Below are 16,084 nucleotides of genomic sequence, written 5' to 3'. Positions count from 1 at the left end.
TTTATTCTCCTCTACAATGTGATGTTATTATAGTAGTATCTTTTAAAGACTGTGCAACACAATGAACGGTTTTCTATAGTAAACTAAAAATAAACCTTTCCATTTTTGGTGCAAAGCCAAAACAAGTGACAAAAGACTCCAGACTGCAATGAAAGTACATGATTATGTACTACAATTGTAGAACACCATAAGTGTAAATTAGAAGCTTTGATGTTCAATTTCAATGTAGTCTTTGTGCCCCATGATCATATAAATGGGGAAGTGAGCAAATAAAAGTGTTTTTTGACAATGGATACAAAAAATAAAGTGAGTTTCTTCTGACACCAAACAAGTAATGTTAGCAGAAATAAGGAAAACAGCATTATCCCTAAAGCTACTTTCTCTTTGCTTAACTGTGGAAAGCTGCTTAGAACATTTGTCAGACCTTCCTGTGTGGTTTCCTGCAAGAGATTTGGAGAGTATGTATTTACACATGAAGTTTGCCAGTAACTATGGCTGAAAAGGTTAAGATTCATTGTTCTTATTTCCCCACTGATTCTGTGCACATCATGTTTCCATTACACTGTCTGTTATGGGGGTTTTATCTGCTTTTATTTGGAAAAAGCAAGACTATTACTTTGGAAAAAGCAAGATAAAAGACACAAAAAACTATCTACCCCTCTTTATCAAAACAGAAGCAGTTACACTTCAATAATCCATCTGAAAACTTTGTATCAATATTTCTCATATGAGCAGCATTAGCTTGGGGGAAAAGAAGAGTGAGTGTGGGCTTATCTATTGAAAAGTAGTAGCCCCCACAATCTACACAGAAGATATTGAACTGTTCAAAATGACAGCAGTGCAGAATTGCATGTGTTTACATAATGGGAAATGATCCATATCTTATTTAGAATTTGTTGCATATAATTTTTTTATTCAGATACAAATAGTTTTACTACATAACCAAAATATGGACATAGGGAGACTGGTATGTGTGTATATGTACATGAGTGCTCTGAACACTGGGCCAGGTTTTCAGGAAGAGCTCAGCTCTTACTGAGACACCTAAATTGTTAGATTTTTTTCCAGGAGAATCAACACACATTGGGCACTGAGCTATTTTGAAAATGTAACCAGTTTCTTACAACCAGAACTTCTCTTCTCCCCGCCCCACCTCTCTACCAAAAAAAAATAGTTTCAGAAATTTGCATGGCATTTCCTAAACAAAATGTGCTCCAGCTGACAGTAATTGGCAGTCTCATTGCATCTATGATACAGTCACTAATGTCCAAGGTGGTGGTCTAGCTATGTTGGTCCCAGAACACTAGAAACACACCAGAAGTCCATCCAATAAGAGACAGTACCTCACCTACTTTGTGTGTCTAATATCCTAGGATCAACACAGCTGTAACCATATTAAATACAACCATATGAGATACTGAATTTTGCCATCTGAAATGGAAACTCCACAAAATGAAGAAAAGAGAAGCAAAATTTAGCAGCAGCAGCGACTCCCTGAACAAATGCAAGAAACAAATCTTCAGAGGTCTCACACCCATAACCCTCTGACCACTACATACAACCCTAAATATGCTGAAAAGCTCTGCAGCCAGGCTTCAGGAAAAAAATGAAGAATTACTTACTGCTCCTCAAATTCCAGAAGGGACCATCATTATGTGCTCCCACATACTAGAAGGGAAAAAATGTGGAAAGCTGTCTGGAAAACATGCAAGAAATCCAAAGAACAAAAAAACCAAATCTCATGACATCTATCCAGCTACAACTACTCCACAACCCATGGAATACCATCTCTGGGAGAAACCCTTGGCACCTGTATCCACCACATGATTACTACATGAGAATCTATCATCATCCATGTCTCAAGACTACTCATAACTAGAGTTGGATTACCTGTACTCCCTAAATGACTGAACTTCTGGTCCACCATAGAACCTGATACCCTAGTATTCCAAGAGTTAGATGAATTCTTCCACTAATGTCATTGCAAAGAATTCTTTCACAACACCACTCCCAATTATAATAGAAGATGGTCCAAAAAAAGATATTACTTCACCCATCTTGTCTTTGAAAGAATGTGGAGTCAGCCAGCAGTTTCTGGGGGTCCTGCCATGATGTCTGCTCCAAGACTCAGGACCTCCAGGCTTCCAGACTCATGGGCCAACTGGCTGCCCTGCCACAATTCACATGGTGGGGCTGCCCCAGAGCACCCGGTCCTGGAAACCAGCCTAAGACTTCCAGTATTCCAGGTCTGCAGCAGTGTACCAAGAAGCCAGGGGGAACTGGGCTACCTGCTATAACCTCAGGAGCTGAACCTCAGAGTCAGGGCTCCCAGGTTCCATGCTGAGGAGCTGGAAGCCTTGTGAACTCCACCTCTAACCTGGATTGTTGGTCTCCTAGCTCCATGGCAGGAATGCCCCAAGTCACGGGCTCTAGCAGTTAAGTCCTTGGCCAGGCAAAGACCACAACACACTCACCAGCAGCTTGCCAGCTGAACTGGCAGGGTTCCCACAGAACTCTGGCAGGTGGAATCCTGCCTTTGATTGGGTAAAAGTTCATCAAACCAACTCACTTTCAGGAGAAACTTTTGATTCAACTAATTGCCCTTGTTAGATGTGACTGAAAAATTTCTGATGGCAAACAGCCCTAGTGATGAGATCATTTTAAAATATGGCCCCACAGTATTGCTCATTGTTGTCCTCATTAGCCATATTAAGCTATAGTCCATACAAATTCTGCCTTCGGTGAAGCTTATTTCCTTTATAATCATTATGGATGTGTGTTGGAATTGAAAGTTTTATTTTTATATTCATATTTTAGGATTAATACTATAGCAATGTAAGGTAACATCACATTTAATATTTTATTAAACTAATCCCTTTAGTAAGATATATAAAGATATTTAAAATGTAGTAAGTAGAGAGACAGGATCTCATATTGTGACTATGTCAATGAGATTAGAGGAGTGTTGAAAGCCCGAGCCTTCAATGTGAATTTTTTCAATTACAAAATTTAGTAAGGCAATTTACAATGGGTTTTCTTGTGTTCAATATAAAACTTTGCTGTTTGTAACTCTGTGAAAGACTTTGTATGAATGAGATACAGCGTGAAGGTCATTGTTAGAGCCAGATGGTCAAGAGAAAAGGGGGAGAATGTGGCAGAAGACAAACTGTAAAAGACAGACTGTGAAGAAACATATCGGCATCAGAGAAACCATCAGCGTGTACCCACAGTCAAGAATTGAGCAGATTGGCAGATTGACAACTCTAAAGATGAAGGCATCCCTAAAAACAACTGATTAACAATCCAGGACAGGATGAGCCTCTTGGAGATGTTTTGGGACATCAACAAGATAACAGTAACCGGTCACAGACTGACACAGTGAAATCCATAGAAGAGAGGATTATTACAGCAGGGTGCCTTGCTATGGAACTTTGGATTCGTCCTGCCACCAACTCCAGGAGAGCATCGGATTGCAGCCGACAAAAGGCCCTGCCCTCCCCCTGTATTCGATCTAGCTGGCCACTAAATTGATTCAGATGCTGGACTGGTAACTATAACATCGTCTGGAGAGGGTGTGTGGGGGTGTGTGTGTGTAAAGCATATACAACTGTTGTATTCTCAATAAATGCGGCATACTGTCTTTTCCCCTATAAAAGATCTCATGTGCTTCATTTAAGTATAACACGTGTGCACTTTCTTTAAATCTATGAGAGGAAGGCCACGAAAGATCTGTACAGGAGCTCAGCAATGAAAAGGATGCCAAGTGGATTTAGGCTGACGGGCATCTGGCTGATGTCTTTGTTCATTTATTATTATTTGTTCACCATTAGACGAAAGCAGGTCTCTTTCTGAAAAGTTGTCAAAAGGACTTCACCACAACCAGAATCAGAGAAGATGCTCGGGGGGGGAGGAGGAGGTACAGCACTTGGCCAAAGGACAATATTTATATATTTTTTCTCCACCATTGGTAACAGTCATAGTATGGGAAATATTTTCCACTCAGGATAACTGTGACGTTGACAAAGTTAGTTGAGTGCAGTTCAAAGGTAAGTTCAGGTCAATTTCAGCTATGGAAAAAGTTCTTTTGTGTCTGTTTATACAAGCAATTCATACATGTTTTGGCTTACAATGTACTTCTAGAATGCTCAGAGGCATTGGCCTGGATAAGCTTAGATAATAAAAGAAAGACATCATAGAGTTCTTTTTCCGTTTACTATGCCTAAAATCCTCCTAATGCAGTTGAAGAGGCAGATCAGAGAGCCGCATAAGAAAAATCCATTTGCACCTCAGCCAGCTCCTCCCCATCTGATATGAACTTCCATCCACATACACTGTTGGGTACACAAATGAGAATGCTATCAAAAGGAAAATATGGGAAGCTCCACCCTACTTGCAGAAGTGATTGCAGTGTAGGGATAACCAGTGGGCTATGAGAGTCATCTATTTTGGGTATTTTGACCTCTCCCTTTGGACGTGTGCCTGACAATGGCCTAGATCTTTGAAATAGAAAGCCAGGGTTTTTTTAATAAAAATTCTAGCAATACTTCCGAAGTGTCCAATTGAAGTGAAGTTTTGAATAGAATGCTCTCAACAAGTCACTCAAATGCATGACAAAAACAGTTACTTACAAAAATTTATATGGCCTTATTAGAAGATTTTTTTTTAAAGGCAGTGCATGCTTTAGGATATGGTAGGTAGAATTCAGCTTTCTGAGAGAATTTATCTGGGACACAATAGCATGGTCACATAAGGCTATTTGTGTTATTAATTGAAGAATATGGGATTAAAAGGAATAACCCATCCTGTCTCCGTTGTGACAATTATTAATTTGTGTAAATTTATTGAGATCGGAAAATTAAACCTTTCCATCAACAGCCTACCCTGGATTAGATCTGAGCTCTAAAGAAACCTCCATTGATTTTTGATGCAACTGAAGCATGAATTCAACAGATTATGGGCATGGAATAATCACGCAAACCCAGATGAAGGGCAGAACTACAAAGGATCAGCAGTTTCAGTAGCCCCCACAAGAGATCTACGACAGAGGCATTCATCACCTTGAGCTGAATTTTTAACGTGTGTGATAGGACTGGGAGACATGGAAAACTAAAAATACAAGAATACGAATTTGTTACATTGAAAAAACTGGGTGAGTCATGTGTGGCATGTGTTCTGTATTCAACATTTCAAGGCAATGTTTTGATACCTCTGTGTATACAACCAACCAGTCCAATGCAAAGGGATCATAATGTTTTAATTAACCTAACATTTAATAAGGAAACCTTAAGTAATTCGTGGAAGAAAAGTAAAAACTGCATTTCAACTAACACTTGAACAACAGATATGTTGAAATAAAGACAACTTGACTCGTAATAAGAGTATGGTTCAAAAATTATAAGTGCAGGCCTCAAAAGAGATTCATAGTAAATATTATTTACATCCATCAGCTGATGTGAGCCAAACTTTTCCATAGTACACTAAATTCACTGGTTCTGATAATGGTCAGAGAATTCCTCACACATTATCTCTTACATGAATTTTAGTAGAAAATGCACAAAGACTACCAACAAGGCAAAAGTTTTAAAGCCATATACAAAGATTAATACATTTTTCCACACATAAGATCTTCTGAAATCTCTCTAATCAGAATGATATAGTACAAGGGAAGAGCAGCTGGCAGTTGTAAGAAAAATGAAGCACCCAATCATAATTAAATTATAAACAGCTTCTGCTACTGCTGTTGGAAGAGACTGAAGAAAAGACATTGGCATTGACTAGGACTGTGTTCTAGAACTGATTGAATATGAACCCCAAAAAGATCATATGACGAATAGTCACTGAGATGGTGAAAAGCTAAGGTGAGAGTAGAGGTTTCATTTGCAATAACCAAAGAGCAGAACACTCAAATTAAATCTAGCAAAGGGCATGGGAGTGAGACAGACCAATTTAAAGCTTTCTACTATCATTAGGATAGCAACTTTTTAACAGTCAAAACTTTCAGAAACAATACACTGGCATACATCGCACAACCACTATACTCCTAAACATTTGAAGAACAGCCAAGAAAACAAAGGGATTTAGTGCATTAGTCCTTCAACTCTATAAAACTACGGGCACGTCTACATCGAGAAACTCAAGAAAATAAATGAGTGAAAACAAGGAGTGAATTCAAAGTGGATTCGTTAAACCACAATAAATCTGTTTGTGAGAAGTCATTCAAAATTGAAGTTGCCTTACTTCAGTGACATTTTAGAACTAGCCACTTGAATTCTGGAGCAGAACATCCACTCAGCGATGTAATGCTGTTCAACTAATCCACTTTAAATTCACACATTTAGTTATTTGAGATGAGCTTTCCTGAGTAAACCTTATATGAAGCAAGATCAGATGAGAACACAATTGTATGTGCAGACCACAAAACTATTGGAGAGTTTTGGGACAACTCAGCATAAGCAGTAACCTCTGCTTAATTTTTGCAGATGGATTTAAGTAACTCTATTTACTGTCTTCTTCTGTTTTGCTATGTCTCTTATCTCCCTCTATAAATAAAAAAAGTTTTTCCTGACAGGCGACAGAATATCATCATCATACTCTCAGCTCTCTGGCTGTGAAAGTGGCCAGAGAGGGGAGTTGGCAAGTGTAGCGAGCCCAAGGCACAGCCTGCTAGTTTTCCCTAAAATGTATTTTCAATCTAGCAAAAATATTAAGGACAATATGGGGAGGTTCATGCTGCTGCTGCTCTTCCTCTGTGAATGAAGACTGCTATAATATATTTAATTGAATGACTTCAACATATATCCTGAACTCACCTTTTACCATGTGGTGATAACCAGAAAGTTACCCTTAAGAAAAATATATCATCATTAATGGAATGGTCTTTGAACATTCAACACAGGATATATTTTGGTATCCACTTTACCCCAGGGGCAGGACAGTGTAAGGCAGAAGTAGCCTAAAACAATCTTTGCACATTTCCAACCATAGATCTGGGCTGTAGTTTGCTATATTAATGGGTAGCAGGTTTAAAACGAATAAAATAAACTTCTTCACACAGCGTGTAGTCAACCTGTGGAACTCCTTGCCAGAGAAGCCTGTGAAGGCTAGGACTATAACAAAGTTTAAAGAGAAGCTAGATAATTTCATGGAAGTTAGTTCCATAAAAGGCTATTAGCAAGGGGATAGAAATGGTGTCTCTGGTCTCAGTTTGTCAGAGGCTGGAGAAGGATGGCAGGAGACAAATTGCTTGATCATTGTCTTCGGTCCACCCTCTCTGGGGCACCTGTTGCTGGCCACTGTCAGCAGACAAGCTACTGGGCTAGATGGACCTTTGGTCTGACCCAGTACGGCTGTTCTTATGTTCTTATATTGCTATTCTGTTAATATTGTACTGTAGAGATACTCTTTCTTTTCCCAGTTTGTATGACATTAAAGGTTACTTAAAATATTAATTTCATTAAAATTGTTCTAGAAACTATAAGTATACTTTATATCAGAGGCTTCAGTTAAATCATTGCTTTTTGAAGGTAGAGTCCTTCCTGAGATTTCCCCATTCATTGTTATCAGTGATAGATTTTATATCTTGGTTTGGAATCTGCTTAATGCCAACTTCATTGACACTCTATTGCAGGGGCTACAGTTGACAGTTTACGAGAAATTATTCAAGACTAAATAAAGTGCTGGTAATTGTCTGATCACCCTTGCTTTCTCCTGTGATGGTCTTAGCAGGAATGGTGATCCAATTTAGTGCAGGGCTTGCATGTGTATAGCAGACCATGATTTGACCAAAGGTAGATTTATCACATGAAGTGTCCCAAAATAAAGAGCACTTTCATCTACATTATCAGGAGCTCAGCACAAAGTATCTTTTCAAACAACTCACTTGCAGTATGTTTTGATACACTGAGTACAAGATTTGTTATTAGAGCTGGTAAAAGAAGTGATGGCAAAAAATGATGACTTATTTTTCAGTGAGCATTTCAAAGTTTAAGAGCATTGACCAATCTCTGTTTGCAAGTATAAATCAAGGTTCTAGACCCCTTTATAGCCACTTTTCCAAGCTACTTGCACAACTCCTATAATATCTGCTTTCCTATTTGCTGAGGAACAATTACTGTTTAACTAAAACACCTATTTCTACATTGCAGCCCTCTTCAAAAAGAGGCACTGCCTTAGCTCTGTGTATTCCAGTTGAATGGAGTGCTTAACCTCAGCAGAATTAAGCTCTATAAAAATCTACATTGGTAATACAAACACTGATTATTCCAATCTAGTTTAACACTAAAGGCCAGCATTACTATGTATTTCAGCTCTCAGGGGATCTGGAGAAGCACACCACATCATTTAGCATAGCTCACACTGCTGAACTCAAAACCAACCACTGACCAAATTATAAGAGCTTTCAGGTATAAAAGGTCCACTCGCTTCTAGATAGCATGTCAATTATTAGACCACACCATTTTTTCAATGAAATGGTAGCAATCTTGACCCTTTCCCAAATAATGAAAAAAGTAACTCATGTTGCAAGTTACAGGTTTTTTTCTACAGTATGTTTGTAAAACCACACAGCAATTCTCTAGGGATAAGGGCATAACACAGAGATTATAAAGCTAGCTAAGTGTTTGCTTAACTACCTACCTGCTAGTAGTGGTGTTATGTTTTCACTGCAGGAAGTCTTTGCACTGATGTGAACATTTCTGTCAATCACCCCAGCAGGGCACACAAACATTGCCTCAAGTTGGCAGATGACTCTTACAGTCACAAACAGGAAGAGTGGGTGCCAGGAGGTAAATTTTATACCAAGCACATTCCCACAGATGATCTCATCCTTCAGTAATCATAACCTATCTGCACCTGTAAGGAATGAACCACTCAGTCAGGGAAAGATTCTAGAACTGAGCAGGCTATCCTCTATTTGGATACTGAGGGAGAGCACAAATTACTGATTGACACATCTGGATCACTCTGAAGGCTATAGCATTCAGAACGCCCTGCACCAATTTATATACAAAAGACAGAACTATGTAGCACTTTAAAGACTAACAAAATGGTTTATTAGGTGATGAGCTTTCGTGGGCCAGACCCACTTCCTCAGATCAATATGTGGAAGAAAATCGGTACAACCATATATACCAAAGTGATACAATCAAAAAAAAGTGAACGCATGTGAAATTGACAAATCAAATTTTAGAACAGAGTAGGGGTGAGGGGGGAAGGTAAGTTTCTGTGAGGTAATGACATTAGGGGTGATAATTGGGGAAGTTATCCCCAATTATCACCCCTAATGTTATCACCCCTAATGTCATTACCTCACAGAAACTTCCCCTATTATCACCCCTATGTCACTACCTCACAGAAACTTACTTTCCTCTCTCACCCCCACTCTGTTCTATTATCACCCCTATGTCACTACCTCACAGAAACTTACCTTCCTCTCTCACCCCCACTCTGTTCTAAAATTTGATTTGTCAATTTCACATGCGTTCACCTTTTTTTTGATTGTATCACTTTGGTATATATGGTTGTGCTGATTTTCTTCTACATATTGATCTGAGGAAGTGGGTCTGGCCCATGAAAGCTCATCACCTAATAAACCATCTTGTTAGTCTTTAAAGTGCTACATAGTTCTGTCTTTTGTTTCAGCTACACCAGACTAACACAGCTGCATCTCTATCAATTTATATACAAGCTCTCATTACAAAGCAGTTCCCATTGGCTGTGTCTAGACTGCAAGTTTTTCTGCAAAAGCAACTGCTTTTGCTGAAAAACCTGCCAGCTGTCTACACTGGCCACTTGAATTTCCGCAAGAACACTGACAATCTCATGTAAGAAATCAATGCTTCTTGCGGAAATACTATGCTGCTCCCGTTCGGGCAAAAGTCCTTTTGAGCAAAAGCTTTTGCGCAAAAGGGCCAGTGTAGACAACTCAGAAAATGCGAAAATGGCGATCGGGGCTTTTTTTGCGCAAAAGCGCATCTAGATTGGCACGGACGCTTTTCCGCAAAAAGTGCTTTTGCGGAAAAGCATCCATGCCAATCTAGACGCTCTTTTCCGCAAACTTTTCCATTAAAAGCATTTGCGGAAAATCATGCCAGTCTAGACGTAGACACTCTGTTTTGCTCTCTTGATCAGATCTTGCAAACACTACTGGATATAGTCTGATAATAGTCATTGAATGGAAGCTTTGGGCTCACAACCCTATTGTCAGACAAGTGTTAATGCAGTGGTGCTTTGGGCCAGTTTTGATCCACTTCCAGAAAAATCTCTCCCACACTGATTTTTTTTACTTGATACTCATTTGTTTAATGTCCTAGAAAAGGCTCAAGCAGCCTTTGGATGTGAAGTGGAACTGAGCAAAGAGATGTCAGGAGAAAACAGATGCTGTAGAAAAATACAGGAAAAAGGTTAGTGGTATTTAGGGTTTGTTTTGGGATTTTTTTTTCAAAAGGGAGAAAATTATCACAGCAGATCAGAATGGTTTATAAGACTTTCCCAGCATTTTGAGAGGTTAGCATATTGGCAGTACAACATCTTTCCCTCAGCCAGCCACATGACTGGCCAAAGCAAAGAGGGTCTGGGCAACAATTACTACACAAGTAGATTGACCTTTTGGGAAGGAAAGCAGCATAGTAAAGATGATGCATTGCATTATGACATTTCACAGTTGGTTGGGTTGTGTCCTTACTCTAAGTATACCACAAGAGATGGAATACAGATGACTGGTCCCAGAAAAATCAAACATTATAGCAAGCTGCTGTGGCCAGTGTATCAAGAAGGGTTATAATTTTTTTGTTGTGATGATGCACTAGCATATTTTAATGTAGTAGGCTACATCTACACTGGCAGCTTCTTGCAGAAGAACTCTTTTGCGGAAGAGTTCTTGTGCAAAAACTCTTCCACAAGATAGTGTCTACACTTCCATGTGTTTTTGCATAAGAGATGTGCTTTTGCTCAAGAGCATCTATGGCAGTGTAGACACTCTCTTCCGCAAGAAAGCTCTGATGGCCATTTTAACCATGGGGGCTTCTTGCTCAAGAAATTCATGTTGCCTGTCTACACTGCCCTCTTCTGAAAGAACTCTTGTACAAGAGGGCTTATTCCTTGTGGGGAGAGGAATAACTCTTCTGGAAGAAGCCCTGTTTTACAACGCTATACTGTAAATTTACTTCTGGAAGAACGCTCGTGCAGTGTAGACAGCCGGCAAGTTTTTGCAGAACGGCTGTTCTTCCACAAGAAGCTACCAGTGTAGATGTAGCCATAATGTTTCTATGTGATACCAGTGGGAGCCATTGCATCAAAAGTATCACATTAAAATTATCATTACAGGAAGACTTCCTGAAAGGACTGCCTCATAACACAGGAAAGATCCTGAAACGTTCTCATATGAAAATACTTACTGATGCTAGGAACATGGTACTGATCTCAGCTGCACTGGTATTAAGCAAAAGTAACTCCACTGGAGTCCATAGGCCTGAGTCTCCCCTCTATGACATCATTTTACACTAGTATGACTCCACTGACTTACAGAATTTATATAATATAGAACTAGCACAGAAGAATGGAGAACTAGTCCCAAACACAAGGAAATCAGGGGGAGATGCGAGCATGTCCTGTGACAATATGGTTTCTTCCTAGGTTCCACCTTTCAAAAATCATTTTATAGCCAATGTGATATCAACAAAAAGTCTCAGAAAGCAGTAGCCCAACTCTTTCACAAGGCACGAAAAACAACATTCCTTACAAAAGCTGAGGTTAATTGTGGCTTCTTTTGTCTTCTCCTGTAATAGGAACAATATTCCTGCTTTGGAATGGTCTCAGTAAATTATTTGTGGCTATCCAAATGCATTGCTCCAGAATTTAATCAGTCACTAATGCCTCATCTGCTCCTCCATCTTGAATGCTGCCATTTAAACAGCTGACTCAATGACATTTGCAAAAATGTAGGATTTAAAAAAAAACAATGTACTAGTGTTTGAAAAAAAATATGACTGCTCTGTCTCAAACTTTAACTGGTTGTGCAGAATTTCCTCTGGAAACCCAAACTGAGATTCAGAGTTTTTTGTGTGAATAATCCTCACCTCAGTGATATGTTTTCAAAGCATTTCTTGTTTCTCTCTGTGTATGACTACTATGTTCTCTTTATAAATGTCCTTACAAATACCATAACAGACATTTAGTTTCAGGCATATTAACTTTTCAAACACATACAGTGTTATTAAACATTTAAGAGGTAAATAACTTATTTACAAAATATCTGTGCTGGTTTTTAGACAAAAGTTAAAATATAATGGTACACCCTCCCTAAAAGGGCTTAATTATTGCATCACTGAGAGTCACAATGCCATTAAAAATATCTAGAAAATCACAGAGGGAACACTGCAATTCACAAAGCCCGAATAAGGTGCCTAGACCTCTATGCAATTAATGGACAGAGAGAGAAGCACCTCAGAGCATGATCTACAAAGCCAACATGCAAGATTACATGTGGGGGGGGGGTTACAGGGGGAATGGTTGTACTGCTTAGCATAGCCAATGGGAGATGCCAGAAAGAGGGGTGTATGCTAAACTTTGACTCTCTCTTGAAGTATGGTGACTGGTTTGTAGAGAGAACCTTATTTCTTTTTTGTAATTCACAAACTGGGAGGAGAGGCATCTGGCTGCCTGAGTCACATGTGGGGCTTAATCAGTGGCCATCTAACCCCACACAAAACAGCTGGGCTATGTCTACACTCGCGGCTTCTTGTGCGAGTAATATGCAAATGAGGCTAAGCATGGAATATCTCCAAGCCTCATTTGCATACCTAATGAGCCACCATTTTTTTCAGAAGAGGCTCTTGCGCGAGAAGGAGTATCTACACTGCCCTTTCTTGCACAAGAAAAACCCTCTTGCGCAATGCCGTTACACCTATTACTTTTCAGGAAGAATGGCACTGCCCAAGAGGGTTTTTCTTGCACAAGAAGGGGCAGTGTAGACGCTCCTTCTCGCGCAAGAGCCTCTTCTGAAAAAAATGGTGGCTCATTAGGTATGCAAATGAGGCTCGGCGATATTCCATGCTTAGCCTCATTTGCATATTACTCGTGCAAGAAGCCGTGAGTGTAGACATAGCCCTGGGGTGAAAGGTGAGCTCATCCTCCTTTAGCTCAGCAGTTTGGCTACTCACCTGATCTATGAGAAACCCCCACTTCTGCCTGACAAGAAGAGATTTGAACTGGGATCTGCCGCCTCATAGGCAAGCGCTTTAGCCTAGGGTGTCCTTCCAATTGTCTCTGGCCCAGTTAATATGGAACTACTTCTGTATCCGAGGTTGAGGGAGCCCCACCTCAGAATATGACTTAGCCCAGGGGTTCTCAAGCTTTGGTGCATTGCAACTGTAATGCATGCACCTTCCGGGTGTGGCACCCAAACCACTTACAGAGAGAAAGAATAATGAGTCTGCTCTACAGCTTTCGCTGGTAGTAAGCTGGTTTTCAATTCATGTAATAGAGGCTCATGCCCTAAGCTCTAGAGATGCCTGGTTTGAGTCTGCCTGTTGGCATTACACTATCACCTTCTCATAATAAAAATTGCTACATGACCCCAGGAGGGGAACCAAAGCTTGAGCCTGCTGGAGCCCCATTGCCCTCAGGGGGGAGATGAAGCTCTAGGGCTTCAATCTCAAGCAAGGGGAGTGTAATCTGAGCCTTTCCAATCAAAGCAGAAACTCTCTGGCTGTGTCTACATTGGCACCCTTTTCCGGAAAAGGGATGCTAATGAGACACTTCGGAATTGCAAATGCCGCGGGGGATTTAAATATCCCCCACGGAATTTGCATGAACATGGCTGCTGCTTTTTTCCAGCTCGGGGTTTTGCCGGAGAAAAGCGCCAGTCTAGACGGGATCTTTCGGAAAATAAAGCCTTTTCCTGAAGATCCCTTATTCCTCTCAAAATCAGGAATAAGGGATCCTCCGGAAAAGGCTTTATTTTCCGAAAGATCCCGTCTAGACTGGCGCTTTTCTCCGGCAAAACCCCGAGCCAGAAAAAAGCAGCAGCCATGTTCATGCAAATGCCACAGGGGATATTTAAATCCCCCGCGGCATTTGCAATTCCAAAGTGTCTCATTAGCATCCCTTTTCCGGAAAAGGGTGCCAATGTAGACACAGCCTCTGATTTCAGCTTTAGCCTTGGGTCATGCGGTTTGGGCTTTGGCTTCAGCCCCAGCAGGTCTAATAATTGCCCTGGTAATCCCATTGGAGGAGTGGTCCAATCTCCAGTTTAAAAACTCCTACCATAGCCTGGGCAGTAACCTAAGAAGTAGAAAATCCCCATTCATATTCCTTTTCTTCCATAGAAGGGGTGGGGGCTTTGAAGCAAGGAGGTTTCCCAGATCTTAGATGAATGCCCTAGCCACTTGGCTAAAGTTACAAGGGGGGTGAACTGCCATGGTCTCCTCCTTCCCAGCTAATTGTGTCAAGCTAGGCGGCCTCTGTGCATATCAACTAGATCAAGCCCCACCTAGAACTCAGGTGGCTGAACAGCTCATGTTCCCCTGCTTCACACATTGCTCTGGGTCTTAGACAGGAAATAGGCATCTGTGGGCTTAGAACCAAGCCTGCCAATGAGAGAAGAGGCAACTTCCCTGGGGCCCAGCAATTGAAAAAGGCCCAGGGCTCCAGGCTGCCACTGATACTATGGCAACTAGAGCCCTGGGCCAGAGGGGGATATGGCATGATCCGGTCAGCACTGACCCAGCCCTTTCTGCCAAAGGCCTTACCCCTTTCAGGAACACTGAGCCAGTCCCCCACCATCTGGTTCAGGGAAATGGCAATTCTGTCAGCTTCCCTGCCTAGAGACAGGCCACACCATACATGTCAGAGTCAGAAACTGGAGTTGGAATCTTTCACTACAAAATCTTGGCAACAAAGTGAGTTTGGAACATTCCAGGCTAGGCAGCAAAGAGAGGGAGCTCTGTGGATCACCAGGGTGCTTAAGAACCTTTGTTGACCCAACCAAAGTAACTCAGAAGCACCTCCCTTGCTGACTTTCTGGTCCCTGCTAATACATGCCTTCCTCCCCCACACACACTCTCTCAAGTTTTGGGAACCACTGCCCCCGGGGTGTCTTTGTGGAGCTAAGAACGACATTCAGCAGTAAAAAGCAGCCAGTTTGCAACTAGCTACTTATGTCTCTCTTCCCACTAAAACATATCTTACATTTTCTCTCAATTTTTCTGATTGTTCAGGAGATAGCATATTCATAAGCAACACAATTAATTCCTTTGGCTGACTAATGAGTGTCAGTGTCTGTCATCAATAACAGGCATTACATGAAGCTTTTCTCAGCTGGCACGACAGCAGCTGATGTGTAGGTCCTAGAAAGAGGTGTTTAAAATCTTCAGGGCTAGTCCCTGCCTTCATAAAATTAAGGTTCAGAATCTCATGATGTAACCAGAAAGCCCAAAGAATTGATTCATTTTTTTTAGCTGAATTATCTCCACTGATATTATTTCTATGGCTCTCTTCAGTTCCTAAAGAATTACTTGGCTGCTTTTGCAAATCAGATCTATGAGAGATTCCACAGCTGCAGAAGCCCATGGATAGTGCTCAGCTGTTTAAAATATACTGAATGCAAAATCATTGGTAAGTTACAATGTGTTAATTGCTGTAAATGCTTTAGTAGTATGACACAGAGCATGATATTCCACTGAAAATTATAGTTCGTGCTCCGACTATGGTGAGTAGGCACAATTTGTTCATCTTTTTATGTAGAAATTTAAAAAAATAGAATCAAACCTTTCAAGTTAATTGCCTCCTAGTCAGATTTTTATTATGTGGAATGTTTTGATAAACTTTGAAAACCTCTAAAATCCAAGAAGGAAGAAAATGGCTGGCATGGACAGCTTTCTCTGACACTGGGAGTTTTGGGTTGCTTCAAGTGTAACAGAAAATATATATAGTCACATTTCAGTGAATGGCAGGGTAAATTCTATTCAATACTGACAGCTGCCTATTGCCACTAAGAGCAGCTTAATTGCTGTGTAGTGTGAAGTTGAGGTAGATGTAAAGATAAATCATGCATTTGTTTAATGTCTTTTCTTTGTGTTGATAGGAA

General features: G+C 40.6%; 1 protein-coding gene across 2 annotated transcripts in view; it reads right to left on the bottom strand.

Moving 5' to 3' along the window:
* The window catches only part of LOC142827113 (uncharacterized), a 50,494-nt gene extending 41,693 nt beyond the window's left edge, over positions 1-8,801 (bottom strand). For both annotated transcript variants that reach the window (XM_075920942.2, XM_075920943.2), the window contains exon 1: positions 8,635-8,801. In XM_075920942.2, coding sequence (XP_075777057.2) covers positions 8,635-8,725 — 91 coding nt within the window. In that variant the 5' untranslated portion in view covers positions 8,726-8,801. The remainder of the gene's footprint in view (positions 1-8,634) is intronic.
* Positions 8,802-16,084: the final 7,283 nt, after the last annotated feature.

The sequence above is a fragment of the Pelodiscus sinensis genome, chromosome 2, assembly GCF_052426305.1.
Source record: "Pelodiscus sinensis isolate ZL-2025 chromosome 2, ASM5242630v1, whole genome shotgun sequence".
In the NCBI taxonomy this organism is placed as follows: Eukaryota; Metazoa; Chordata; order Testudines; family Trionychidae; genus Pelodiscus; species Pelodiscus sinensis.
The sequence above is the reverse complement of the archived record's forward strand: the minus strand, read 5'-3'. Positions and strand labels throughout refer to the sequence as shown.